Raw genomic sequence first — 25,786 nt, forward strand, 5'->3', positions numbered from 1 at the left:
CTCCTGCCTCAGCTTCCCAAGATGCTGGGATTACAGGTGTGCACCACTATGCCTGGCTGAGGTCAGATTTTTTTTTTTTAAATATTTTTAAAGTTTTAGGTGGACACAATATCTTTATTTTACATTTATGTGGTGCTGAGGATCGAACCCAATGCCTCATGCATGCTAGGCATATTCAATTTGGGTTTGTCTGTTTTTCTCATTACTGGACTGGAATCAGGATCGTTGGGGAACATACCAGAGAGTTGAAGTTCCTTGTTAGGGGTGTTGACATGACTCCTTCCTCTGGTTGAGGAAGGTTGGTCTTGATCCCTTCCTTAAGGTTGTGATTGTCAGGTGTCTTCATTATAAAGTGCTGGGTTTTGCCCTTTCCAATTTCTGTTTTTTGGAGGTGATTGACTAAAATTTCAGTTCATACTCAGGTGGGATAGGGGTTAAGCTTCACCTGTTGCAACCATGGATATCATATGAATTATTTGGAATTTTTATACAAGGAAGATGTGTACTTTCACTTAAGTTTGTTGATTCATTCAGTCACTTATTTGTATCAGTATAGATGAATTTGTACTCATTTATTCTTTGGGTTACAATCCAGTATTACATTATTTTGTTCAGATTGTTTCAGCTTTAGCCATGGAAAACTCTTTTTAAGTTTGACTCTTTGGCTTTACAAAATCCTCTGGATTTACTTTGCATTTTCCCTACTGTTTATTTATTTATTTAATGTATTATCACTGTATACATTTCTTTTTTATTTGGCCATAGTACACTGTTCCTAACAGTGGGATTTCTGTTAGCTTTTATATGCATTTAGTTATAGGGATAAAACCATAGTGTCTTAGCTTATTTTGGTTGTACTTCATTGGAGTCAGAGATCTCTTTGGATTCTGGTATCCTTTCTATTTACTGAACCTGTTTCATGCCATCTGCAATTCTGACAGGACCCGCCTTATGTATCTTCATTCAAACCTTTGACATATTTGGTTCTTGAGATTTCCTCTTCCTTCCTGGTACTATTTGGCTACTTTGCTCTTTTTGAGATTGCTAAGATTTGGATGATTGTTTTAATCTTTTAACTTGTAAGTTTGATTGGTGAAGGCTGTGATGGTATATATTAAAAAAAAGTTGAAGAGGCTCAAAAACCAACATTAAAGTTAGCAGCAGTAGGTTGCTAGCATTTATAAGAATTTATAGCATATTAAAGAATAATGAGTATGGGCAACAATTAATATATATGTATATATATGTAAATTCACATATATATGCTTTCTGAACAAGAGAAAGATCTTTTGTTTATATGTATTTTTGTTATTGGTATAGGTTTAGATCCATGGGTTTTTGTTTCCAGAGATTTCTAGAATAGGGCTTCTGGAAATATGAAAGGTTTCTTGATCTTTTGCTTTGCCTTCCATAAATTACTAGGCTACTCCAAAATTTGTACTTTGAAAAAACATTGGTGAGTATGGCCTCTGTATTTTTCATCAGAGTTATACCTGTAGCACAGCTGTACATTGCCTTATGATATTTATTGCTACCAAAGTGCTTTCAGTTTTTTGTAGGGTTTTTTTTTTTTTTTTTGGTGTGTGTGTGTGTGTGTGTGTGATGCTCGGAATCGAACCCAGAGCATCGAGTATACTAGGTGAGCATTTTACCACTGCTGTGTCCCCTGCCCTGCTTTCAGATTTTTGAGTTAGTTGGTTCAGTGATAAGGTGATCAGCAGACTGTTCTAGCAGTGGAGGCACATTTTAAGTTCAAAACTTGGTTCTTAGGTAGGACGGATACCCATTTTCCATAAAAGATAAGTCTGAAGTGTTATTTAAATTTGTAAATGTCTCCTTTCTTGAGTATAGGTACAGAATGAGCACATGTTGTTGGTGTACGCCAGGTGGTATTTCCACCATTGACTTCCTCAAGTGCTATGCATCCAAGACCCTAACCAGTGAATTCCAGACAGCTGATGAAGACCTCTGCTACTGCTTAGAATGTGTAGCTGAATACCACAAAGCAAGAGATGAATTGCCATTTTTGCATAAGGTAATTTACATGAGATAGGCATTGTTTTTCAGAGCTAATAATAAAGAAGAGAATAAATTTGAACTCTATCAGAAACATTCAGGGAAATGATGGGAGTTTAAAGTTTAAAAGCTAATGAACCTTGGTAGTACCTAGCTTACTAGTTGGTATGTAGCAGGTACTGATAAATACTTACCACTGATGGAATTTAATTGGAATCTAAAACAGAATTTTTTATAATTCATCACTTGTCATTTTGATATGACATAATTTTATAAAAATAAGTCATGTGGAATATTTTTTTTATGTCAATGTATTTTTCAGTGCTATCTTCATGTGTTGGAATGACTTGACTTTTTAAATTGGTAATCATTCTTTTTCTTTTTTTATGGGTAGATGGTTACAGATCTCTGAAGGCAAGCATTTGGTTTATTATATTTATTTGATGAAAAGAACATAGAACATAGAGCTGTGTACAGTATATGATGTTGGGATAATTATGAATCTGTTGAGAGACTTGCATTTTATAAAGTTTGCTAATTATGAAGCAGCCCACTTTCTTCATGCTGAAGCTGATGCTCTAAGGTAGGCAGCTATGGCTGGAACATGGAAGGAAAGATAGAGAGGGCCTTGCTCCTGCCATTTGAGTAGAACATGGTGGATAGGGTTGCTGGGATACTTTTAGCAAAACTACAGGAGAGGTGTTTGAATATCTCATACTACATGTACTCATATCTCATAAGCATGGCCATGTTGAGAAGCTGTTTCCCTTAAATTAATGTAGGCATACCTCCTTTGACTTGTTGCTTTATTGTGCTTCACAGATGCTGGTTTTCTTTCTTTCTTTCTTTCTTTCTTTCTTTCTTTCTTTCTTTTTTAACAAATTGAAAGTTTATGGCAACCCTGCTTTGAGCAAGTCTACCAGTTTCATTTTGCAACCCCCGTGCACTCCCTTTGTGTCTCTGTCACATTTTGGTAATTCTCGCCATACTTCCAACTTTTTAGTTATTATTATATCTGTTATGGTTATCTGTGGTCATTGGTCTTTGATGATTGTTGTAGGGTGCTGTGAACTATGCTCATATGAGACAGAACTTAATCAGTAAGCGTTGTATGTATTCTGTATGTATGCTTTACTGACTGGCCATTTCCCATTTTTTTCCCTTTCCTTGGGCTGCCTTAGTCCTTGAATGACAATAGTATTGAAATTAAGGCAAGTAATAACTGTACAATGATGCCTAAGTGTCTAAGTGAAAGAAAGAGTAACATGTCCATCACTTTAAATCAAAATCTAGAAAAGATAAGATAAATCTAGAAAAGATAAGCTTAAGAAGGCATGTCAAAAGCTATGCCTCTGGCAGGGCCCTGTTGCACACATCTTTGATCCTAGTGACTTAGGAGACTGAGGCAGGAGGATTACAAGTTTGAGGCTAGCCTCAGCAATTTAGAAAGGCCCTAAGTAACTTGATGAGACCCTATCTCAAAAAAGAAAAAGGGCTAAGGAGTGGCTCAGTGTAAAATTCCCCTGGGTTAAAACCCCAATTCTAAAAGAAAATAAAAACCATCCTCTTGTGCCAAAAAGCTAAGTTGTAAATGCAAAGTTCTTGAAGAAAGTTAAAAATGCTATTCCAGTGAACATGTGAATGAAAAAGTGAACAGCCTTATCACTGATACAGAGAAAGTTTCTTTGGTCTGAAGAGAATATCAAACCAGCCACAACGTTCCCTTAAGCCAAAGCCTAATTCAGAGCAAAGCCCTCTCTTTAGTTCTGCAAGACTGAAAGGTGAGGAAGCTGCAGAAAAAAAGTGGAGCTAGCAGAGGTTGGTTAAGGAGGTTTAAGGAGAGAAGTCATCTGCCTAATGGAAATGCAAGGTGAAGCATCAGTTGCCCAGAGGATCTCCTGACATGGTTGACAAATGTGGCTTCACTGCACAGATTTTCAGTGTAACAGAAATAACCTTATATAGGAAGAAGATACCAGCCAGTGTTTTTATAACTGGAGAGAAGGTAGTGCCTGGCTTTAAAGCCTCAAAAAACAGGCTGACTTGGGGCTGGGGATGTGGCTCAAGCGGTAGCGCGCTCGCCTGGCGTGCGTGCGGCCCAGATTCAATCCTCAGTACCACATACAAACAAAGATGTTGTGTCTGCTGAAAACTAAAAATAAATATTAAAAAATTCTCTCTCTCTCTCTCTCATCTCATCTCATCTCTCTTTAAAAAAAAAAAAAAACAGTCTGACTGTTGTATTAAGGGCTAATGTGGCTGGTGACTTAAGGTTGAAATCAATATTCATTTACCATTCTGAAAAAACCCTAGGGTTCTTAAGAATTATATCAGATAGACTCTGCCTGTGCTTTATATTTTATTTTTATTTTTCATTTTTTTTGGTACTGGGGATCAAACTAAGGGGTGCTTTACCAATGAGCTCCCATCCCAGCCCTTTTTATTTTTTATTTTGAGACAGGGTCTTGCTAAGTTGCTTGGGGCCTCTCTATGTTGCTGAGGCTGGCCTTGAAATTGGAATCCTCCTGCCTCAGCCTCCTGAGTTGCCGGGATTATGGGTATGTGCCACCATGCCTGATCTGCCCGTGTTTTAAGGAGGTTTAAGGAAAGAAGCCATCTCCATAATGTAAGTGCAAGGTGAAGCAGCCAGTTGCCCAGAAGATTTAGGTAACATGGTTGACGAAGGTGGCTTCACTGAACAGATTTTCAGTATAGCAGAAATAACTTTATATTGGAAGAAAATATCAGGAAGAAGATACCGGAAAGCTTCAAAGCAAAAGCCTTCTCTACAAAGCTGGATGATGGTACATTATTTTTACACACTGGTTTATTAAATATTTTAAGCTCACTGGTTATACATAGTAAGATGGATTCCTTTCAAAATATTACTGCTCATTGACAGTACAGCTGTACAAGATTTATGTTTTCTTTTTATGGTACTTGGGATTGAACCTAGGGGTGCTGTATCATTCCCAACCCTTTTTCAAATTATTTAAAAATCTTGAGACAGATTCTCACTAAATAATTCAGGCTGGCCTTGAGTTTGTGATCCCCTCGCCTCAGCCTCCTTAGTTGCTGGGATTACAGGCATAAAACCACCACACCTGGCAAGATCAATGTTTTCATGCCTACTAACTCAACATCCATTCTTAGCCTATGGATCAAGGAATAATTTTGACTTTCAAGTCATTATTTAGGAAATGTGTTTCATAGGGCTGTAGCTATCATAGTCGGTCATTTCCTCTGCTAGATCTGGGCAAAGTAAATTATAAACCTGGAAAGGATTTCCCATTCTAAATATAATTAAAAGCACTCATGAGAAGAGGTTAATAAAAGCTGTGTGTGGTGGTGCATACCCAGAATCCCAGCTACCAGAAGGTTGAAGTTAGGAAGATCACCAGTATAAGGCCAGCCTTGCCTTTCTCCAAAAAATAATGTCAACACTAACAGGAGTTTGGGAGAAATTGATTCCAACTCTCATGGATGACTTTGAGGAGTTCAAGACCTTAGTGGAATAACTAACTACAGATGGGGTGGAACTAGCAGGAAAACTTGAAGTGGAGCCTCAAGATATGGAATTGCTTCAATCTCCTGATGAAACTTGAATGGATGAGGTGTTGCTTCTTAATGATGAGCAAAGAAAGTAGTTTTCTTGAGATGGAGTCTACTCCAGGTGAAGATAACCTCGGATATTGTTGAATGACAACCAGGGATTTAGAATATTACATAAACTTAGTTGATAAAGCACTGCAGGGCTTGGTAGAATTGACTCCTCTATTTTGAAAGAAGGACTGTAGATAAAATGCCATCTGGTAGCATCTTGCTCTAGAGAAATCTGACATGAAATGGAGCTAACTTCATCACTGAGAAATTGCCACAGCCTCCCACCTTTGAGCAGCTACCACCCTGATGGTGAGCAGCCATCAACATTAAGACTGTCAGCAGCAGATTGCGCTCCTTGAAGGCTCAGATGATCCTTAGCACTTTTAAGCAATAAAGCATTTTTAAATTAAGGTACTTACATTGCTTTTTTTTTTTAACACATATTGCTGCTTTGTAGACTGTGGTATAGTGTAAACAACTTTTACATGCACTGGAAAATCAAGAATTCATGTGACTCACTTGATTGCAGTATTCACTGTATTGCAGTGGTCTCGAACCAAAGCTGCAGTGTTTCAGGCATGTCTGTGTAATGGCTAGTACTTTAAACTTTTGAATTTGTATACTGAAGAAAAGGTTTTCTAGAATGATCACCCTTCTAGCATATTTTGTTGATATAAAATATACTGACCATTTTTCTCTTCCTGTAGGTCTTATGGGAATTAGAAACTTTACGTCTCATAAATCACTTTGAAAAATCCATGAAGGCAGAAATTGGAGATTATGTTGACTTGTATATAGTAGACAATGGAGAGGCACAGCCGTTGGACTTCACTGGCCAAGACTTTGAAAATAAACTTCGAGTTCCTCTGCTGGAAATATTGAAATATCCTTATCTGCTTCTACATGAGCGTGTTAGTGAGTATCTTGGGTGTTTCTCAACTTATATGTTTTATTATTTAAAAAATTAGCCTGGGTGGGGCTGGGGATGTGGCTCAAGCAATAGCGCGCTCGCCTGGCATGCGTGCGGCCCGGGTTCGATCCTCAGCACCATATACAAACAAAGATGTTGTGTCCGCCAAATACTAAAAAATAAATATTAAAATTCTCTCTCCCTTTCTCTCCTCTCTCACTCTTTCTTTAAAAAAAAAAAAATTAGCTTGGGGATATAATTCGGTGCTGAGGCCTTGGGTTCTGTCTTGTGTGCTTGCTCGCTCGCCCTCCCTCCCTCCCTCCCTCTCTCTCTCTCTCTCTCTCTCTCTCTCTCACACACACACACACACACACACACTCTGTAAGAAGAGTGAACACCAGATACTTGCCATATAAATACTATAGTTAAGGTTTTGCTGAATTTGTTTTGTCACATACCTACTCATTCAGTTAATGTTTATTGACATAATGTTCTCAGCCTTGGCATTACTGACATTTTGAACCAGATAATCCTTCATTGTGGGGGACTGTGTTATTCATTGTGGATGTACAGCAGCGTTCCTGGCTGCTGTGTACTATGCCAGTGGCTTCCTCTTCCCCACTTGCTGTTGTGACAATCCAGAATGTCTCCAGGCATTGCTGAATGTCCCTTGGTGAAAGGGATGAGAGCACAATCCCTGTGTGTGAAAGCCATTGGTCCGCAGTGATTTTCACTGATCTCCATGGCATCGCATGTTGTGGTTGTCTAGACTTTGGTTGTTTATATCAGTCTTTCTTTCTAGTTTATATTTTTTAGTTGTAGAAAGACACAGTACCTTTATTTTTATGTGGTGTTGAGGATTGAACGCAGTGCCTCACATGTGCTAGGCAAGCACTCTACCACTGAGCAGCCAACCCCAGCCCTCAGTATTTCTTTTCTTTTTAAGTTATTTTTTTAGTTTTAGGTGAACACAATATCTTTATTTTATTTCTGTGTGGTGCTGAGAATCAAACCCAGTGCCTCACGCATGCTAGGCGAGCACTCTACCACTTGAGCCACATCCCTAGCCCCTCACTATTTCTTAATATAGATCTCTTCAAAGACATCTTCATCTATTAAATGTAATAAATTAAGAATACTTTTAAGGCATCTTACATCTCACCCACATTCATATTTTCTCAATAGTAGCAAAAATGTAGGATTTTGTCTCTTTTGTTTAAATCAAGAGTTCTGTCAGGGACTATGTATTGAATTTGGTTTGTACAATTCATGTACAAACCATGCACCTATATGTTTGTACAGGTACAAAAACATATCCTTGTTTTTTTTTCTTTTTTGTTTGTTTTTGGTATCAGGGATTGAACTTGGGGTGCTTAACTACTGAGCCACATCCCCAGCCCTTTTTTATATTTTATTTGGGGACAGGGCCTTGCTAATTTGCTGAGGCTAGCTTTGAATTCACGATCCTCTTTCCTCAGCCTCCTGTGCCACTGGGATTACAGGAATGTACCACCTTGTCTAGTTATTTTTTTCCCTACCAGGTGTTTGACTTGTTAAAGAGACTATCTAGTTGCCCTGTGGAAAAACAGTTTGGATTTTTCTGATTTTTAACTTGGGTCTCTATTCTTTGTACTATAGTAAACTGAAAAGTAGACCTAGAGATTTAATTGGATGAACAAATTCTAAGTCAGTAAATTCAAAATGATTAGATTCAACAATTCTAACAGGGCATTTTAAAAACATTTATTAAATAACAACATTCAGAAAAGTATATCTCATGAGTTTTTACATTTATGTAGCCAGTATCTAGATCAAAAAACAAAACATTATCAACATGCCTTGAATTCTTTTTCTAGTCATCATCCCTCTTTCCCATCCCAACTACTGTTACTAATACTTTTTGAAGCTTAAAACACTAAAGTTAGTTGATCTATAGGGTAATTGATAATTCATAATTCATAAATAGCCATTTGCAGGAAAACTGACTCATTCTTCACTCCTATACTAAATAAAGCCCAGCCAGGTCAAAATGTAAAATGCAAATGGAATTGACCAGCTCTATAACCATACTTCTCAAAAATACCCTGTGGAGATAATTGTCAAGTGTAGAAATATATAGAGAGAGGTATACATATTCTGGTAAAGAGTATGCTAAGAACATACCGTGATCACATGAGTAGGCATATATCATGAATATTGTTCTTCCATTTACATTGTAAGCATTTGTATACCTCAATTAAAGTCAGGGGCAACTGACAACTTTTCATGTACTTAACATTAACAACTAAGGAGTCAGATTTAGGGACTCTTAAAATGTTGATAAGATTTATATTTTTTATTTTCTGCCTCCTTTTTCCTATTTAGATGAATTATGTGTTGAAGCACTTTGTCAAATGGAACAAGCCAATTGCTCCTTTCAGGTTTTTGACAAACATCCAGGGATCTATCTATTTTTGGTCCATCCCAATGAAACGGTGAGTAGGAATGTTAGGCAATAGAAGGACATATTTTATTTATGTACATACAGATAGCTTTCATAGAGGCGTGGTTTTGTTTGATTTTGCACTAGAGATATAACCCAGGGCCTCAGGTATGTTGGGCAAGTGTGCTTTACCTCAGGGTGCTATGTCTCCAGCCCCATAGTGGGTTAGTGGAGGTTTTTGGTGTCTATTTTAAGATATTTGCTAAAATATTTTTAAATTTTTATATTTTATATTATTAACACTAAGAAAAAGGTAGTATGATAAGTGATACTTGAACTTAAAAGTGAAATAAGGGAATAATTTTGATTTTCTTTTAATATGTCAGTTGAATTAATGAAGAAGGACTCTCATTTCTTACTTGCTTACCCAACTCCAAAAACATTGAAATACTAGTTTAAATATATGAAAAAATTATTTTGCTTATAGATTAAAACGTGGGGCAGGGAAGGGCTGGGAAATTCTTAGGTGCCAGAAACAAAGAAGAATGTGAACGTCAAAACAATGAGCAGGAACAGATGAAGAGAGAAACATTGAAGCATTGAAACCTGACATGGTCTTCTGGCTGAGGTTTGGGCTTTTATCACCCTATAGTGAGGCAGTCTGTGCTGCTGGTCCTCACACTTAAGAACTGAGTTACTGCACCAAGCCATCCAATAGCCATGAGAGGCTGCTCTGACAAAGTTAGGCAAGAACAAAGGGCTCGTTTTCCCCAGCTGAGAAAGAACATGGTCTGGGACCTCCAGTCCAGGTGGTGTTGAATTTCAGTTTCCTTGTGCCAAACACAACAATGATAGGAAAAGTAAAAAATGAGGACATTAAAAAAATATAATCACAATTCTTACAAGTTAACTGTTTCCGTGGTCCAGCAAAGGAAGAGAAGAAGCCCAAAGTAATAAATGGGTAGAATCTTGTAGGCTTGCGTGACTGTAGGTAGCTTGGGGCTCAGTTTTTGCAGTATCACAGAAATTAGAAGTGCACTCCAGGCAAGACAAAGAACCAGGCCAAGTTCTGTGTCTAGAACAAGACAGGTGGGGTTCCTCTGTGAAAGAAGGCTGACAGAGTACCAAGGTCTAACTACCAGAGGAAGCAAGTTTTGGTAGTAAGCTTTTTATCACTATAATAGCTGAGATAATCAACTATAAGGAGTAAAGTGTTATTTTGTCTTAATTTTGGAAGTTTTAGTCAATGATCAGTTGGCACCATTACTTTGGGCCTATAGCAGCACATCATGGCAGGAGTGCATGGTGGATCAGAACAGTTCTCATGGCCAAGGACTGAAAGAGAAAGGAAGGAACTGGGAGTCCCATAATGCCCTCTGAGGGTATGCTCCCAGTTACCTGAAGACCTTCTGCTAGGGCCCACTTCTTAAAGGTTCTGTCATCTTCCAATAGAGCTAAGCTAAGGACCAAGCCTTTTTTTTTTTTTTAATATGTATTTTTTGGTTAGACAAAACCTTTGTTTATTTGTTTATTTTTATGTGGTATTGAGGATCGAACCCAGGGCCTCGTGCATGCTAGGCGAGCGCTCTACTACTGAGCCCCAGCCCCAGCCCAGGACCAAGCTTTTAACGTGGGCTTTTGGGGACATTTCAGATGCAAACTATAGCATAGGTCTCAACTCATAATCAGATTCTGGGCCAAGCACTTGCAGGTTTGGTGGCTGAGTCTACACTGTGTCTTGTGTAAACCAAAGTCAGGGAGCCCTGACCTGCCGACAATAGACTGAGTTCTGGAGTAGGACTCTGAGATAATCCCAACTTTATAGTTAGGAAATTGTATGGAAGGAGTAGTGGAGGAATGTGGAATCCCTCCCTGTAGGATGAGCTTGCAAACCAAATCCCTGAATAACTCATGAAGAACATGGTTGTTAAGCTGTATTGCCCAGACCAGTTCTGTTGGCCCTTCCACTGAGGTCAGCTCTGGAGGACATCTGTTGTGAATGATGTGAGAGGTGTGTAGGAGATAGCTGTATTACAGTTTGGATCTAGGATGTTCCTTGAAGACCTTTGCCTGTTAAAGGTATGGTACCCAGTGCAGCAGTGTTCAGAGGTGGGCCTTGGAAAGTGACTGGAACATGAGTGCTTCAACCCCATCAGTGAAGTAATGATGTGAAGGCATTATTGGGAACTGTGGGTTTTTGTGGGTGTGCCCTTGAGGACTGTATCTTAATCTGTGTCCCCGCCCCCCCTTTCCTGGTTGGTGTAAGCTGAGTAACTTTCATCTATCATGATGTTCTGCCTCTCCTCGGGCTCAAAGCAATGGAGCCAGCCCACTTTGGACTGAAACTTCTGAAACTTTAAGTTGTTATTGTCAGGAATTTGGTCACAGCAACAAAAAACTGACTTCACACACCTGTTTGGCTGTAGGAGGATAAAATGGGAAAGGAATTAAGATTTTGCTTTGAGTTCTCCTTTACCATTTCCTTGGATAAGCAGTGCTTGCATCTGTATCTGTGGCAATTCAAGATCTGATCCAGGTGATGATAGGAATAAAACAGGCTGTGGGCTGTGGCTCAGTGGTAGAATACTTGCTTGGAATGTGTGAGGCACTGGGTTTGATTCTCGGCACTGCATATAAACAAATAGATATTAAAAACAAAACAAAAAACCAGAGCAGCACAGAGCCCTGATGTTTGTGAGGTGCTGAGATAAGCAGTTGGGGAGCAGCTAACACTGGTAGTTACTTCAGTGCCATCCCATCAGAACCCTCAGGACTGAGGAATTGCAGCCTACTAGTGCTTTCTCCTAATATTGCTTCGCCCTAACCTTGGAAATATAAGTGGTGTGGCAGTGACTGATTATTCTTTTTATGGCTTGGGTTTGTCCACCACCACTCTTATCCCTGAATTCATTGGGAGTAAGCCAGGCTGGGGGCTGGCCTTCTTGCATAGTTAGGAAAGTATTTGAGAAAAAGATTTCAATAGAAGTGATAATACCAGGGCATTGTCCAGGAATTAAAAATTATAATAAACATGCTAGAAGAAATAAAAGAAGATATAATGTGAAATGAGAACTGGAAAACTAAGAACCAGATAGGCACAGTGGTGCTTGCCTATAATTTCAATGACTCAGGAGGCTGAAACAAGAGGATCACAAGTTCAAGGCCATCCTGGGAAACCGAGAGAAACTCTTGTCACAAAATAAAAAATAAAAAGGGCTTGGAATATAGTTCAGTGGTAAACTGCCCTGGGTTCAACCCCTGGTATTAGGAAAAAAAAAAAAAAAAGGAAAAAGAAAACATAAGATAGGAGATAGGATGAGTAATAGAATGGCTGTGGCTGAGAAATTGAGTTACTGAGAAGACTAGATTGAGAAGATCCTTAAGAAAGAAAAAAGAGAAATAGGTGACATAATAAGAAAAAAGTAGTAATGTTAATGTAGATAAAAGAAGTATCAGAAAGAGATACTGGAGAAATAATGGATAACAATTTACTGGAATTAAAATAAGGAGATCACTTGATTCTAAGGACCTATATAAAATCTAAGAAGAAAAGGAAAAGCCAGGTCTCAACCTCAGCAAATCAATGAAATTTAAGAGCAGCAAAAATAAATTTGAAAAGATTAAGAGAAGACCATATTGCGAAAACAGAATCAGATTTGTAGCAGTCCTACTGTGTGCAAGAAGACAGTAAAGGAGTATTTTTATGGGGAGAGAGCTTAAAAACCTAAATTTGTACCTCTACCCAGACTCATTTAAATATAAGAACATAATTAAAATATCCTGTTTGTATAAGGTTCTAGGTCTACCACACACAGGCCAGCACCAAATGAAGTACATAAAAGATAAGAATCCAGGAGATATTATAAGAGATACATAAAGTTGGATAAATACTGTGGTTGAATTTCTTTTTTAAAGTTAAATTCAAAGAAAGTGAATATATCAGCAATAATTTGCAATAGGTAATAGCAGTATGATGATGGGTTTGACCAGCAAGGAGATCAAGGATATGGCAGCATGCTGTTAAGTTTTTATGCTAAGGACAGAGGTAGCTAAGAGTTATTAAGAAAGAAGAAATGCTTTTAAAGAAATAGAAAAAAGGCTCATACATATAAACATATTGAAGGACATCAATATTTAATGTAAATGGGCTGAATTTGTCAGTTAAACAATAGATTGAGTTACTGAAGACGTAAAATCTAGAAAGATTCTGTTTCTAAGAGACACCTAAAACATAATAAGAACAAAAAAAGTTGATTACAAGGACTAGAAAAATAATAGGCAACTACTAGCCTTAAAAAAAAAAACAAACTGGTGAAGTTATAGTATTACCACATAACTAGTCTTTTTTTAAAAAGGGTTGTATGTGGTCAAGTGAGTAATATACTAAAGTAACATCAAAGTAGATGTTGGAAGTATTGGTAGAATTAACAGGGAGAAATATGTAAATTCATTAATGTTGTATGAGATTTCCACATACTCCTGTTAGTCGTCATTTTATTTATTTTTCTTTCTTGCAATGCTGGGAATTGAACCCAGGATTTGTGCATGCTAGGCTAGTGTTCTACCACTGAGCCACATACCCAGACCCTCCTGTTCTTTTATATATATATATATATATATATATATATATATATATGTATGTATGTATGTATGTATGTATGTTGTAGGTGAACACAATAGCTATATTTATTTTCATGTGGTGCTGAGTATCAAACCCAGTGCCTCATGTGTGTGAGGTGAGCGCCCTACCACTGAGCCACAACCCCAGCCCCCTTCCTCTTCTTTATTGATGAATCAGTAGACAAAATCCAGGAAGGGAATTAAATATCTGTATAAGACAATTTATAAGCTTGACTTATGGGCTACATATATGGGCTGTGCATCTAACCAGTTTTTCAAATACTACAAAGATACCACATACTAGACCATAGTGAATAATTCACTTCAACATACTTTAGTGACAGTTTTTTAAAGAATTTGTAGAAAAGAAACTAAGCATTGATTATAAAGTAAAAATAGACAAAATTATTATTAAGAACTATTGTTAAAATCAAAATATAGCATTAAGAGAGTGAAAATAGAAATTAAAAATTGGGAGATTTGTATGATACTAACAATACTGCAAAAGAAAAATGGACGAAGATCTGAACAGGTATGAGCCAACAGAAAAAATATGTCCATCTAATAAGCATACAAAGGAATGTTTTAATTTAAAGGTCAGGGAAATAAGAGCACCGAGTCATATCATTTTGCACTTCTGTGAATCTTGTTATTGCTGGTAAGGAATAATTGTGTAAGTATAAACTGGTGCAGCTACTTCAGAGAATAGTTTGTGGATGTTCACATATCTCATGATCAACATTTTAATTCCTGGCTTAGTATGTGAAAGAGAACTTACAATGTTTGTAATAGGAGGCCTATATAAGAAATTCCATAGCATGCTACCCAGGGTGAACAAAAATTTGGAAACAACCCAAATACCATCAGTAGGAGGGTTGATGAAGAAATTGGTTTGGTCAGACATTGGAATATTATGTAGCAATTAAGACAAACTTGCCAATTTGCAACTGTGGATGAATCTTAGTAATATTATAAGTGAAATAAAGTACCTGAAGATTACATATAGGAGAAAAACCTTTCCACAGGGTTAACAAAACAAAATGAATACTTTTGTGTGTGTGTGTGTGTGTGTGTGTGTGTGAGAGAGAGAGAGAGAGAGAGAGAGAGAGAGAGAGAGGTGCTTACAGTGGTCTTCATTGTAGTCAGTTAAGGTGCTGTCCAGTTTAATTTGTTGATGCTTTAGACATGTGAATACCCTGCCACTAACCACAATTTCCTAAATGTAACCATATATCTTTTTTTCTGTGATTGCAAAATAGTGATTTTCAACTCCAGCAGTGTCATGATATTTATCAGACAGCACTTGACATTAATTATACTGAAATCAAGACCTTTTTCCCTTTTCCTCAATTACCTGTTTATTATCAGTATAGATTCATGGATACCTTTGTTGTGGGTTTTTTTTTTTTTTTTTTTTTTCAGGAGTTTGTAATTCATTAGTCATGTTGGCTTGAAGCTCAGGCTTTTACTCATTAGGTCTTTTTCAAACTTCATTAACTGTAACTTATAGTTAAAAATGCATTAATTGAGTTCACACATACATAGTATATAAAACAAAGTATTCATGAAAGGCTTTACTATACAGGGTGCACTCTTGATATTTTTCTCTTCTACTTTATTTAGTTATTGACTTTAGTCTGTAATCACTAAATTTAATTTATGGCCTCTGAGAAATTTAATGTCACTTCTATATGTTTTGCTGACACTTAGAAGTGATCGGTGATTTCTTTGCTTTTTTTAAATTATTATTATTTTCTTTTGGGGGTACTGGGGATTGAACTCAGGTGCACTTGACTATTGAGCCACATCCCCAGTCCTATTTTGTATTTTACTTAGAGACAGGATCTCACTGAGTTGCTTAGTGCCTCACTAAATTGCTGAGGTTGGCTTTGAACTCAGGATCCTCCTGCTTCAGTCTCCCAAGCTACTGGGATTATAGACATGTGCCACCTTGCCTGGCTCTTCGCCTTTTTAAACTTTGTATTATGGAGAAGTACAAACATACAAAAATAGAGGGAATGGCACAGTGAACTCTCCCATTTATCAGTCAGTAAGCTTTATCAATTACCAGTATGTACTCAACATTTTACTCTGCTTTGGATCAGTTTAGTACAGATCTTGGACATCAAAGCAATTTATTCACAAGATAGTTCAGTATATGTTTCTAAAAATTAAGAACTTTGTAAAAAATGCCATTTTCACATATAATGTTTTTTTAATATTGTATTTCCTGTCGGTGTTTAAATGATTGGAAATGATTGTCTCATAAATGGCTTGTTAAGTCTATTAAGTTTAGTTTGTTTGGGATCAGACAAGATCTATATTTTGTCTTAATTAGTATCTTAAAATGTAGAGAAAGTCCAATTTTCTTATCTAAGCTGTTGCTGTACATAGGTAGACCTTTGTTGAATGACGTCATAAACATACTCTTGTTTCTGCATTTAGGTTCGGCGTTGGGCTATCCTGACTGCAAGAAACTTGGGAAAAGTGGACAGAGATGATTATTATGACTTACAGGAGGTTTTAACTTGCCTCTTCAAAGTCATAGAGTTGGGGCTTTTAGAAAATCCAGACATCTATACTTCTTCTGTTCTCGAAAAGGGTAAACTGATTCTTCTGCCTTCACACATGTATGATACAACCAACTACAAAAACTATTGGTTAGGTGAGTATTGTTTCTACACCAATAATTATTCTTTCTGAGTGTCCTGAACAGGAAGTAATCTCTTGGTTATCTGGTCCAAATTTCAAAATTCAGGATTTCATTGTTCCTAGTTCCTGTTCTGTTATTTAATTGACTTAAACATTATGTGTATTATCATTAAACATTACTTATCCTAGATACCTTTGGAAGAGGTACATTTTGAAGCACTGGGAAATGAATCTCTTGTTTAAAGCAATATTAGAACAACAAAGTATAAGTTAAGTAGTTAATTTTTGGTGGGGGGGGGTGCCCGCGATTGAACTCGAGTACACTTGACCACTGAGCCTCATCCCCAGCCTTTTTTAGTATTTAGAGACAGTGTCTTACTGAGTTGCTTAGTGCCTCCCTTTTGCTGAGGCTGGCTTTGAACTCAGGATCTTCCTGCCTCAGCCTCCTGAGCCTCTGGGGTTACAGGTGTGTCACTGCACCTGATAGTGGTTGACTTTAAATAGGGTTTGATCATTAACAACTCTTTTGCAATGTGTAAAATATTTGCTGGTCTAAAGAAACATGAATATTATTTACAAGTTTGGTACTGAGTCAGAATGGTTCTTCCCCATTTCATCAATTCCAGGTCCTAAGGTCATGTACTATAAATGGCATTAATTTTTCTTCCTTAGTGATGTATGAAGTTGGTACATTTAAAAATCAAAGGCATCTTAGACTTGATGAAATACAGGTTACATGGTAGTCATCTTAGACTGTTCTTTAACCAAGCCCGTCCCATTCTGCCCTTTTACCCTTGAAACAGTTTAGGTTCTATTACTTGGGAGCCGCTGTACTCAAATATCTTAGACTTATATATATTTGGGGAATGGGGTTCTTTTTGGTTCATCTTCCTCCCCTTTTTGCCAACAAAACCAGAAAAGGCATTAGAATAGTGTTATTTCATCACTTCAAGAACACTGTGAATGATCTTACAGGTATTTGCATGTTGCTGACCATTCTTGAAGAGCAAGCCATGGACTCACTGTTATTGGGCTCAGACAAGCAAAATGACTTTATGCAGTCAATCCTTCACACCATGGAGAGGCAATCAGATGGTAACACATTTCCCTTGCTAACTGCTTTTGAGTCTTGTGATGATGCACTTCTAAAATGCTAGTGTCACTAGAAGGAGTGGGGTGTGATATTGTGGGGAGAAAAGAAACTAATTTGTTTATGGTTTACATCACAGAGACAGACTTTTGAACTGGAAAGGACCTTTAGAGTAAAATTTAAGTACCTTCCTTTTACTATGGAAGAAGTGACTGAAACTCAAAGTGGTTTAACTTCCACATTGAAGCAGTTAGTGCTAGAATGAGCCCTGGAATCCCTGGGCCTTACACAGGTGTGGTAACTAACACTGGTAGAGCCTCACTTTGCCCACAGTCTTTACCTGCTTGTTCATTTTACCAGTCACATGTGTTGTTTTTTGTTTGTTTGTTTGGTACTGGGGATTGAACTCAGCACTCAACTTGAGACACATGTTTGTTTGGTACTGGGGATTGAACTCAGCACTCAACCTGAGACACATCCCAGCCTTATTTTGCTTTTTATCTGAGACAGGGTCTCACTGAGTTGTTTAGTGCCTGGCTTTTGCTGAGGCTGGCTTTGAACTCATGATCTTCCTGCCTCAGCCTCCTGAGCCACTGGGATTACAGGCGTGTACCACCACACCTGGCTCACATGTGCTTAGTGAAATTTAAATTAATTAAAATTAAAAATCCACCTTTTCAGTCCCACTAGCCATATTCCAAGACTCAGTCACCACCCATGTGTGGGATTTAGTGTAAGTGTAGATAAGAAGCATTTCCCATCATCAGAAGATGTTCTTGGACAGTGCTGATCTTAGATGGTTCCTAAAAAAAGATCCTAAAATTTGTCATGGTATTTATTAGACCACACTCTTGCTGTTGCTTGAATTAAGCTGATAACAGAGTGCTTCTAATATTTATGAAGGAATGAATCAACAAAATATACCAGATTCTATGCCAACATAATGAATATATTTCCCCACCTTTCATTTTTTGCAATCAGCTTGACTGGATATGAACTCACTGGTTGGAGATTTTAAAAGAAATATGTTTTATTTTATTCATAGCATGTCTTTTCCTGATATATTATTCCTGATTAGGGTGATTACTGATTCATTTGCCAGCAGTTGCTTCATAAATTGTTCACTTTTCCTGTGCATATCTGCACATATAATTCTGTCCTTTCTGTTAATCCAGCTCACCTACCTTCTTCAAAATGTGAGTCACCTTTCTTAAGAAATCTTTTATAACTGTCTTCACCTAACTACTTTTTTTCTTATATGAGAGCTTATTAAACATGAGGCAGCATCAGTTATTGTGAGGGATACAAAATGCCTAAGAAGAGCTGCACAAATAACTGATAAAAAAGCAGAGGGGATATGTGTCAGTGAGAGAGAGACAAACAGGGAATAAACCCAGGGAGTTGTGAATTTTGGGCAAGTGCTCTGTCACTGAACTACATCCTGGCCCTTTTTATATTTTGAGACAGGATGTTGCTGAGCAGTCCAGACTGGCCTTGAACTTGCAGTCTTCCTGCTCCAGCCTCCCAAGGACCTGGGATTACAGGTGTTCACCTCCATGTCCAGCAAAAAAACAAAACAAAAAAAAAACAACAAAAAAAAAACCACAGAGTTTTAGGAAGTCTAAGGGAAATAAAGCTATACATTCAAGGGTGACTAAATATTGTCAATAACAGGGTCCTTGGCCCAGAAGAGTTTTTTCTGTAGGAAATGAAATGGCTGAGCAATATTTAATAAAGAAAGAGGCATTTAAGCTGGACAGATGGATAGAATTTTGATAGATGGTGCTTATTTGGGGAAAAGCTAGTGTTTTGTTTTTTTTTTTTTTTTTTTTTTTTTTTTAGATTGTGGGAATATGAAAAACCTAGAGAGAAACAATAGAGCAATATCTTGCAAGTTCTTGACTTAGAATTTTCTTTGAAGACATAAGGAGCCATTGAAGGTCTTTAAGTAGGGGCAGTATCTTGCCCACTGTACTTCTAATAGTGGAGGGAAAGTACTGGAAGTAAGAATTGAGGAGCAACAGGGATTTATACAAAATGAAAGGAAAGTAGAAATTTGTCTCTAGGTTGGCAGTTGACTAGTCAGGAGACCCATGAGTTACAGGGCTATGTTGAAATACGGATGAACGGAGGGGTATGTATCTTTGCTCTACCCCATTGGTGAAAGGATTCAGTCCTTCCTACCAGCTATGCCATATAAAAATTCAGAACTATATTGAAGCAGAATTTCTTGTATTATAGGCCTCATTTTGATCTGGAAATAGCAAGTTTCTCCTTCCCCTTTTTACCTGTTCTTTGTTTCTGTTATTTAGTGGAGAGTGGGAGTATGAAGTTCCAGGAATGGGGTGAGAAGTTGATTAGGAAGTATTGTCAGGTGTAGCAAACAAGGTAAAAAGGTTGTGTTTATCTAGACTGTTTTATTGCCTATTAAGCAATTGTTCCCCTAAAAAAAAATTTTTTTAGAGGTTATAGTAGTTTTTTGATAAAATTTTGAAAATTTGCTAACTTTGTAAAAATCTGTCTCTTAAGAGTTGGTATGACCTTAAATTATTTACTACTTTGCTTTTAGTTTTGTTACTAGCTGGGTAAAGAATGCTTAATTCTCAATACATTTTAGTGTATTTTTCTAATTGTTTTGTAATTTTGCAATTGCTACATTGTATTTCAGATGATAGTGTGGATCCTTTCTGGCCAGCCTTACACTGTTTCATGGTGATCCTGGATCGCCTTGGTTCTAAGGTTTGGGGTCAACTTATTGATCCTATTGAGGCATTTCAAACCATTATCAACAACGTGAGCTATAATAGGGAGATCAAAAATATACGGAACAGCTCTATAAGGTTAGTTAATGTCAGGAATTCTGTTGCAGTTGACTCAACAAGGTTTTTTTTGTTGTTGTTATTCCTCTGTTTCATTTCAGTAAATTTTTATTTGTTCATATTTAAGGACCAAGTTAGAACCGGAGTCATATTTGGATGATATGGTGACTTGCAGCCAGATTGTATACAATTATAATCCCGAAAAGGCCAAAAAGGTATAAAACGCTTTGAAAATTCAGATTCTGTTATATAGTGATTTACATAATTAGTTGCATGATGGTTTTTTGATACATACCTGTTCTGCATTAGCTGCTACCAAAGGCCTGGTAATGGAGCCAGGTGAATTGTGCTTGGGAAGATGAACTTGTTACATTAGTGTGCATACTTTGGAATTAGAGAAGACAGAAGGTTTTTGGGCTGGGGAAAAGGGGCATGACTAATAATCAGAGCCATCTAATGAAAAGGGCACAGCATGGAAGGGGGTAGACTAGAACTAATGAAGCTTTAGTGTCAGTGTTCAACTTATATTTTCAATTTTTATGGGGTTGTATATGTTGATATATAGTAAACCAAAATAGGAAAGTTTAGGGATACACAAACACACACACACACACACATTTTTTTTTTACAATTTGGGGTTAAACCTATTACTGTACTTATTTATCTGAATGTATTTTTCTTGTTTTAGGATTCAGGGTGGAGATCAGCCATTTGTCCAGATTATTGTCCTAATATGTATGAAGAAATGGAAACATTAGCCAATGTACTTCAGTCAGACATTGGTCAAGACATGCGTGTCCATAACAGCACATTTCTGTGGTTCATACCTTTTGTTCAGTCCCTCATGGATCTTAAGGACTTGGGTGTGGCTTACATAGTAGAGGTTATTCATCATCTGTACTCTGAAGTTAAAGATGTCCTCAACCAAACAGATGCTGTATGTGACAAAGTCACTGAATTTTTTCTTCTAATTTTGGTGTCAGTAATTGAACTGCACAGAAATAAAAAGTGTTTGCATTTGCTGTGGGTTAGCTCCCAGCAGTGGGTGGAAGCTGTTGTAAAATGTGCCAAGCTCCCTACCACTGCATTTGCACGGAGTACAGAGAAATCATCTGGAAATTGCTCCAAAGGAACAGCAATGATATCATCACTGTCATTACATTCAATGCCATCTAACTCTGTACAGCTTGCTTGTGTGCAGCTGATCAGGAGTCTCCTGAAAGAAGGGTACCAGCTTGGGCAACAGACTCTTTGTAAGCGGTTCTGGGATAAGCTTAACTTATTCCTTCGAGGAAATTTGTCTCTAGGTTGGCAGTTGACTAGTCAGGAGACCCATGAGTTACAAACGTGTTTAAAACAAATTATTAGAAACATAAAAGTCAAAGTACCTCAGTGTAGCACTTTTGTGGATCTGACTCCATGTAAGACCCCACCTACATCTTTTAAAGAAGAAAATGAACAGATAGAGAAGTCTAAGAAAGACATGCTTTGTCTTGAAAATTCCAGCCCAACATTTTCTAAAGAACCAATGAAAATTGACACTCATCAAGTGCAAGAGAGCATAATGATTAAAGCAAGTAGTACTGTGGAAGAAGACGGTAACAAGCAGAATTACATGAAGGACTTGAATGTGGAAGACCATCCCTCAGCTGAGTCACGCTTACAGCAGTGTAGTAAAAGCCTTTTTGCTGAAAGAGCTCCAAACCAAGGTAAAGCAAGCAGAGGGGTACAGAAGTCTGTGAAGGAAAGCTGTCATACGCCCCAGAGCTGTCCTTCAAGAAATGGTCCAGACAAGGGCTGTGGCCGGGGAATCATCAAATCAACACGTTCACTGACTGATTCCTGCACTGATTGTCTGGCAAAAGTAACCACATCAAGTGAGGATTTCTCTTTAAAGGATGATGCTCTTGGTAAAACCTCAAAACCAAAATCTAAGGCACAGAAAGATGAAATCTGTGCAAAGTTATCACATGTTATAAAGAAGCAACACAGGAAAAGTACTTCGATCAGTGATGCTATCAGTTTAGGGGAAAATCTGACTGCATCTAATATGGAGACTTTCTATTTAAGAAAAGATGCAGGAGTTCAGAAAGGGGATGACTTCACACATGACCCATCTTTAAACCCTAATGGTATTCCAGATGGTGAAAATGGAGAACAAAAATCTCAAAACAGTTTATCACTGAAAAAGAAACACTTAAAGAGTGAAGAGTTGGATATGTTCTCTTACGAAAATAATTGCAAAGTACAGGATTGTTATGCTGATGATAAAGATTTGGTTTCATTTACAGAAATTGCCAATACTTTGGTGAAGAAAACATCTCCCTTTAAAGATCCTGTGACTATACTGAAATCAAGAAATAAGGATGTGAATAAGAGTGTGGGTCTGATTTCCTCTAACTTGGAAAGAGAGCAGGCCCCTGGCATCAGTCCTAAGTCTGATACCTTAACAGATTCTCAAGTGGATAGAGACCTCCACAAATTGTCTTTAATAGCTAAAGCCAGTGTTATTAAGTTTCCATCAGATTCAACTCTGAAAAGTACATCCCAGCTGCAGAGAAGAGTAAAGGATGATAAAAGGTGTTTCACAGCTAACCAAAATAATGTTGTGGATACCTGCCATGGACAAATTATTGTTATTTCAGATTCTGATGATGATGATGAGACAATTCTTGGGTTTGAAAAACACATTGAACAGGGCAAAGTATCTATTGAGAAAGAATCTCTGGCACAGCATGATTCAATAGTTACTACTACCGTGGAAAAGAAACTTATAAAGGAAGAAAAGACAAACTCCCTTTTGCACTTTGAGGAATCTGATTCTCAGTTTTTTGAGTTTGAAAGTCCATCTGAAGTGTTTTCAGTTTGGGAAGATCATAAAGTGGGCAAGAATTCAGTTCAAGAGACTGAAAAAAGTTCCTGTGTGACTCATGTAGCCGACAGCACCAATAACTGGGGCTATGGTACAGAGTATGCATCTGAAGAGGCGGTGTGCAGGGTCGTGGAGAGTGTCGAGGAGCACCCAGAGCCTCACAGCAGCAGTGCTTCCATGGAGGATCTTCGTGAAATCCAAGTTAAAAAGCCTAAGAGGAAACGATTTGAAAAACCTGTGTCTGAAGATCCTCTCAGGCCTTCATCTTCTGTCCGAAATGAGGACCATTCTGATGTTCTTAATGAGAGAGAGCTTACTGAAAATGACTTACAGAGTACAGACGTGAGGACTGTAACTCCCAGTTCAAGTGTTCAGAGGGCCACGGCGGTTTCAGTAAAAAAGTCTCCAAAGCTTCGGACTTATTCAAAACCCATTAGGAGAGTCCCAGTTTCTAAAACTAAGAAAACACATTCAGATGCCAAAAAAGGGCAGAATAAAAGTTCACATTACCTAAGTTGTAGGACGACTCCTGCTGTAGTTCCACCAAAGAAATTTCGCCAGTGTCCTGAACCAACTTCCACAGTTGAGAAGCTTGGTTTGAAGAAAGCTCCTCGGAAGGCCTTTGAGTTGTCCCAGCGATCTTTAGAGTATTTAGTTCAGTTACGCGATCATGGCAAAACTGTCGGAGTAGTAGACACCCAAAAAAAGACCAAGTTAATTTCTCCTCAGACTCTTTCTGTTAAAAATAATAAGAAACTGCTGACAAGTCAGGATCTTCATTCACCAAGGCAGGCACGACCTAAGTCACAGCAAAACAGACAAGAACTTTTTGGTTACGGAAGTGCGGATGCTCCAAGGGCAGGGACACGTAGAACACATAATTCTGACATACTTGTACCTGAGTCTGAGAGGTCAGATTATAAAAGCAGCGATGCACTTGCCAGCAGTGATGAAAAGCAGTTAATAAAAGACTTTCCTTCAGAACCAGAGACCAAAACAGCAAAGTCCACATCTCAGGTAACTGAGGGTGCTTGTGTTTTGAACCAATGTGATTCTGGAGGGTTGAATGGAAGACTGCCAGCCAACGAAGGAGTGGTCTCCACTTTAGAAACCCCTTTAGCTGGAGGTGATCTTGCAGCACACCGTGTCGAGATGGCAGCTCTGAAAGAAGTGGATCCTGAGTCCAACAGCGATGCAGAGGATGACAACTTATTTTTAACACAGCATGATCCTGAAGATATGGATTTATGTTCACAAATGGAGTATGGTAATGATAAGCTTATTGAATTGGTTCATGGAAAAGATACGGTTCAGGTAGAAGAAGATTCTGTGAGTCGGCCTCAGTTGGAATCTTTGAGTGTCACAAAGTGTAAGTTCAAAGATGGTATCGAAACCACGAAAAGCCAGGGCGAATGCTGCTCAGGACCCTCTGAAATCAAAGCAGATGAAGATGTGTTTCGGAAGCCTGGTTTGCCTCTTTCTGCAGCCAAACCTTTAAGACCTTCTACCACCAAGGTTTTTAGTTCAAAGAGTACTTCACGCATTGCCAGTCTTTCCAAGTCTTTGGAAAATACTTCACTTCCATCAGCTCTAAAAAATAAATCAAATGGGGTACAGTCTATTCTGAAAGTACCACAGCCTGCTTCCCTGGTACCTCAGAAGACAGCAGGTGATGGGAATAGTTTGTGCAATGTGCTTCATTCTCAGGCTCCAAATAATTCCAGCAAGCAAGGCTACAAGCTTCCATTTGGTGAAAGCAAATCTTTTTCAGTTTCTTCTCCAGTAAATATTCTTTTGTCATCACAGTCTATCTCTGACACCTTTGTTAAAGAGGTCTTAAAATGGAAATATGAGATGTTTTTGAACTTTGATCAGTGTGGGCCCCCAGCAAGTCTTTGTCAGTCCATCTCAAGACCTGTGCCTGTCCGATTTCAAGATTGTGGAGAATATTTTAATGTTTTTTTACCATTGATGATATTGAATACTTTTGAAACAGTAAGTATGCTTTTGTCATTTGCCTCTCCTTTTCAAGTTGCTTTACTGCTGAGTCATAATTAGAGGACAGTCTAGGCACCTGTTTGATTCCATGTTGCTGTTAGATTTCATGTTGAACAGATGTTTGTACCAGCCACAGTTCCAGATGCTGATGGTACTGTTAACCTTTGACCCCTGCAGTTACAGACCCAGTTCTTGCACTGAGTCTGGAGGTAGCCTAGGGGAGAGCTGACACATGCAGAATTTGTGCAGGATAGAAAGGGAAGTGCCGATGCACAAGGATAGAGTCTTCCGGCTGCATTTGTTTTTATTTTTGGTTTTTTTTGGGGGGGAGGTGGGTAGGAACCAGGGCACTCGCCCATGAGCCACATCCCCAGACCTGTTTTGTATTTTATCTAGAGACAGGGTCTCACTGAGTTGCTTAGCGCCTTGCCATTGCTGAGGCTGGCTTTGAATTTGCTCCTGTCTCAGCCTCCTAACTGTCTGGGGTCACAGGCATGTACCACTGCACCCAGCTCTGGCAGTCTTTCTTACACCTCCTCAGCCCCAGCATCCTGTTGTGGTTCTTTTCTTCCTCAGCTTCTTGACTAGGGTTGCCAAGTAAAATACAAGGTTCCCCGTTAAATTTGAACCTCAGAGCTAGGTATGGGTGGTATAGACCTAGAGTTGGAGGCCAGCTTGGTCAAAATAGTTAGATCCTGTCTTAAAAAAAAAAAAAAACCTGAACCTCAGAACTACATTTTGAGGGACCTGTGTGTGTGTGTGTGTGTGTGTGTGTGTGTCATTT

At 38.2% G+C, this 25,786-nt stretch overlaps 1 protein-coding gene across 5 annotated transcripts in view; it reads left to right on the top strand.

Annotated features, from left to right (window-relative positions):
- Positions 1-25,786, top strand: part of Setx (senataxin) — a 91,821-nt gene that overhangs the window by 7,396 nt on the left and 58,639 nt on the right. For all 5 annotated transcript variants that reach the window (XM_076845200.2, XM_076845198.2, XM_076845196.2 and 2 more), the window contains exons 3-10: positions 1,852-2,035; positions 6,327-6,534; positions 8,894-9,003; positions 16,017-16,236; positions 17,199-17,318; positions 19,982-20,153; positions 20,260-20,347; positions 20,821-24,999. In XM_076845200.2, the coding sequence (XP_076701315.1) occupies positions 1,852-2,035; positions 6,327-6,534; positions 8,894-9,003; positions 16,017-16,236; positions 17,199-17,318; positions 19,982-20,153; positions 20,260-20,347; positions 20,821-24,999 (5,281 nt within the window). The remainder of the gene's footprint in view (positions 1-1,851; positions 2,036-6,326; positions 6,535-8,893; positions 9,004-16,016; positions 16,237-17,198; positions 17,319-19,981; positions 20,154-20,259; positions 20,348-20,820; positions 25,000-25,786) is intronic.

Source organism: Callospermophilus lateralis, chromosome 2 (genome assembly GCF_048772815.1).
Source record: "Callospermophilus lateralis isolate mCalLat2 chromosome 2, mCalLat2.hap1, whole genome shotgun sequence".
Lineage (NCBI taxonomy): Eukaryota > Metazoa > Chordata > Mammalia > Rodentia > Sciuridae > Callospermophilus > Callospermophilus lateralis.